The sequence below is a fragment of the Carlito syrichta genome, unplaced genomic scaffold (assembly GCF_000164805.1).
Source record: "Carlito syrichta isolate Samal-C Ts95f unplaced genomic scaffold, Tarsius_syrichta-2.0.1 Scaffold316190, whole genome shotgun sequence".
Classification (NCBI taxonomy): domain Eukaryota; kingdom Metazoa; phylum Chordata; class Mammalia; order Primates; family Tarsiidae; genus Carlito; species Carlito syrichta.
This window is the reverse complement of record NW_007260286.1, coordinates 449,554-453,423: the sequence shown is the minus strand read 5'-3', so window position 1 is coordinate 453,423 and position 3,870 is coordinate 449,554. Positions and strand designations below refer to the sequence as shown.

Below are 3,870 nucleotides of genomic sequence, written 5' to 3'. Positions count from 1 at the left end.
ATGAGATTTGTTTATTTATTCACTTTTTGAGTCAGAGTCTTACTCTGTTGTCCAGGCTGGAGTGCAAACGGCATCCTCACAGCCACCGCAGCCTCAACTTGCTGGGTTCAGACAATTTTCTGCCTCAGACTTCCAAGTAGCTGGAACTACAGGTGCACGTCACCATTTCCAGCTAATTTTTTGACTTATTGTAGAGATGAGGTCTCACTAAGTTGCCCAAGCTGGTCTCGAACCCTGGGCTCAGGCAATCCTCTAACCTCAGCCTCCCAAAGTGCTGGAATGACAGGTGTGAGCCACCACACCAAACTAGAAATGAGATTTTAAAAACCATTTTCTTAGAATTAAAGGATACAATTAGTACACTGTTGTTGCTGGCATGGAGATTAGGATGACTACCTAACTTTTAAAACTATTTACAATCCAAACCTTTGCTGCACTTCATCTGCAATCATTGCAGAAATTGCAAGGGAAGAAGTGGCAGCAGGGGAAGGTGCATTTCTCACATGAAGAATTCGATTTCCAATATCCCCAACTCCTCCATCAAATACAAAATCTTCTACCAGATTTCCTTCTCTATCAAGGGCTTGGGCTCTTACTCCAGCAGGACCTCTGCAAAAATAAAAGAGTAGGAGTCAACCGACTTAAGGACATAGGACACTTGACAAGTCAGTGTTTCCAAAGATTCTTAAAGCAATAAAGTCTTTTCTCTTCAAAATGTACAATTATGTGAAAACTCAATAGGACTACGTTTGGCCAAAGGCTGTCAGCTGTGGCCTGTCAAAGCTGTATAGTTAGCCTAGAGCAAAAGCTCAGGACATAACGCCAGTGCAATAAATGCTTATCAGATAAATTCACAAATAGGTAAGTTATCAGTATCTGTCAAATAAATACACAAGTAGGTAAGTTACTTATCAATGTCTGTTCTTTCCAAAAGTAGTAGATAAATCCACATCTAACTAGAATATATATATTTTACTTTACATGTATAGAATGATAAGAACATAAAAATGGGTTAATTTAGCAGCATGTTAATACAGTGAGAGCCTTTACTAATTAAAGCTCTGTTTTATAAGATTTGAGTTCACACATTAGATTTGTTATTTTTTATCTTTATTTAATTTTTTATTTATTGTAGAGATGTGGTCTCACCAGGTTGCCCAGGCTGGTCTTGAACTGATGGCCTCATGCAATCCTCTCACCTTGGCCTCCCAAAATGCTGGGATTATAGATCTGTTATTTTTTAAATAGTTAAAACTTACATAAAACTCATTGTGCTGCAGTGAGCTATGATCGCGCCACTGCACTCCAGCCTGGGTGACAGAATGAGACCTTGTCTCAAAAACAAACAAATAAAGCCAAAAACCTCTTGTTCAGATTCCTTGCAGGATTCCATAGGGAAGATGACTTACCTTTATCATGCAACCTTTCGCACTTCCTGTTGCAATTCTTATTTGCCTCTCTATATAAATGAACAACATAGCTCTGTGATGGCAAGCTACTTAATATCTCTGTGTTTCTTTGCTGTTAAATAAAACCTGCATCAGCCTCTTAAGAGTTGTTTTGAGGACTGAGATAACTGCTAGCACAGAGTAAGCACTTGGTAAATAATAGCTATCATTAGTATCTTTCTTCAGCCAGCCTGAAGTCTCAGAAGGCAGTGCCCTCAGAGTGTTCTTTATATTTTCCGCAAGTGTTTAATTTCAGTTGTCCCAGAATCAATAAAAAATGTCTGATATTGTTGTCTGATTTCTTGAGTCTTGCTGGTATGTATAAGATAGACTTTCTCACACTGGGCTTCCTGGAACTGTTTCAAAGAAGATACTTTTCTTTCTTTCTTTAAAATTTTGTCTTTTTTTTTTGAGTTGGAGTATCACTCTGTCACTCAGACTGGAGTGCAGTGGCCGCTCCTGGCCACCGCAGCCTCAACCTGCTGGGCTCCGGCGATCCTTCTGCCTCAGCCTTCCAAGTAGCTGGAACTACAGGCACACACTACCATACTCGGCTAATTTTTTGACTTATTGTAGAGATGAGGTCTCACCAAGTTGTCCATGTAGGTCTCAAACCCGCAGGCTCAGGCAATCCACTCACCTCAGCCTCCCAAGGCACGGGATTACAGGCTGAGCCACCGAGCCCGGCTCTTATTTTTCTTTTTTGAGTTGGAGTCTCACTCTGTTACTCAGGCTGGGGCGCAGTAGCACACTGCTCATGGCCACTGCAGCCCTGACCTGCTGGGCTCAGGCTATCCTTCTGCCTCAGCCTTCCAAGTAGCTGAACTACAGGTGCGCGCCACCATGCCCAGCTAAGCAGACTTCTTTTGACGGGCACTGAGACCCAATCAGAATCCAGAAACATGTACTTTACCTTATTTTTGTAAAAACTGTTTGTGTTTTTACCTTATTTGTACAAAATTACTGCTTAGGTGATGTCTGGGAAAGTGATGTAACCTCTGAAGTACTCAGCCAATGATGAACCTGCGACTTAGGGGATAAATACACTGGCTGTGACCACCTTGGTGTCCCTGCTCACCCAAGAGGCATCCATTCGTCCAAGAATGCTTCACTCTCCTGATCACTGAGTCTCTGTGTTGTGCTTTAATGATGACACTGAGGAGGGCTGATGCCACCTCTCACATGGTCCATTTTGTGCATTCTTTATTTATTGCTTTTCTCAACTCATCAAAGCAGCAGTTCTCCCCTCTTCTCTTCCAAAATGCTACTGTTGCTGTTAAGAGTGCCTCTGTGTTTGAGCTTTGTCTTTCTCCTCATATCTGGTAGAAAACCAACATGCTGGGGCACACAGTGGCATGGTCAGCTGCTGATGTGGAGTGTTTAATGGAAAACCCTCCTCTGTACAGAGGTTCACTCAGTACATTCCCCTTGCTCCTCCTAAGCATATACAGGGCAATACTGACTAACCAGTTTAAAATTTCAACAGTTATTTCTCTTACAAATGCAAATTATGTCCTCAATGTCTCCTACAGTCTTTTCCAAGTATTTCAAACTTTAGAATACACATTGAAAAAAAAAAGGAATGTTCTTCTTAGGATCTTACATTAGTTCAAACTAGTATTTAACATGAAATGCTTAAACTACCAAATTTTCCATGTTCCTTTCAGCACTTAAGGCAATGAAAGGATTTTTCCTTTTTTTGAGTTAGAGTCTCACTCTGTCACCCAAGCTGGAATGAAGTGGCACAATCACAGCCACCATGGCCCCATCCCGTTGGGCTCAGGTGATTCCTCCACCTCAGCCTTCCAAGTTGCTGGAACTACAGGCATGCACCACCACACCCAGCTAATTTTTTGATTTATTGTAGAGATGAGGTCTTGCCAAGTTGCCCAGGCTGGTATCGAACCCCTGGGCTCAGGTAATCCTCTTGCCTCGGCTTCCCAAAGTGCTGGGATTACAGGCTTGAGCCACCGCACCCAGCTGAAAGGGTTTTTCTTTGCAGGATCACATATGCTTTCCCCCCCACCAGAACACTTCAACTTGGTATACGTATTATAATATGAATACACAAGTAAGATCAACTATAAATGTCTCGAGGGCAAGGACAGCATCAACACCACCCCTACTTTATCTCCATGTCTAGATCTGTGTCTTGCAAACAGTAGGTATTCAATAAGGTCAGAAAGTTTACCTTTAACTTTAGGCTAAATTTTTAAATTTCTATTCCATTTTTTTTTTTTTTGAGACAGGGTCTCACTCTTGTTGCCCAGGCTAAAGTGCAGGGCATGATCACAGTTCATTGCAGCCTTGATTTCCTGGGCTCCAGCAATCCTCCTGCCTCAGTCTCCAGAGTACCTAGGACTATAGGCACATAACACTGCCCTTAGCTAACTTCTAATTCTTTTACTTTTTTTTTTTTTTT

At 41.9% G+C, this 3,870-nt stretch overlaps 1 protein-coding gene across 1 annotated transcript in view; it reads right to left on the bottom strand.

Moving 5' to 3' along the window:
• Positions 1-262: 262 nt before the first annotated feature.
• L2HGDH (L-2-hydroxyglutarate dehydrogenase) overlaps positions 263-3,870 on the bottom strand; it is a 59,374-nt gene continuing 55,766 nt past the window's right edge. The window contains exon 10 of the mRNA XM_021706876.1: positions 263-609. Within this exon, the coding sequence (XP_021562551.1) occupies positions 414-609 (196 nt within the window). The 3' untranslated portion in view covers positions 263-413. The remainder of the gene's footprint in view (positions 610-3,870) is intronic.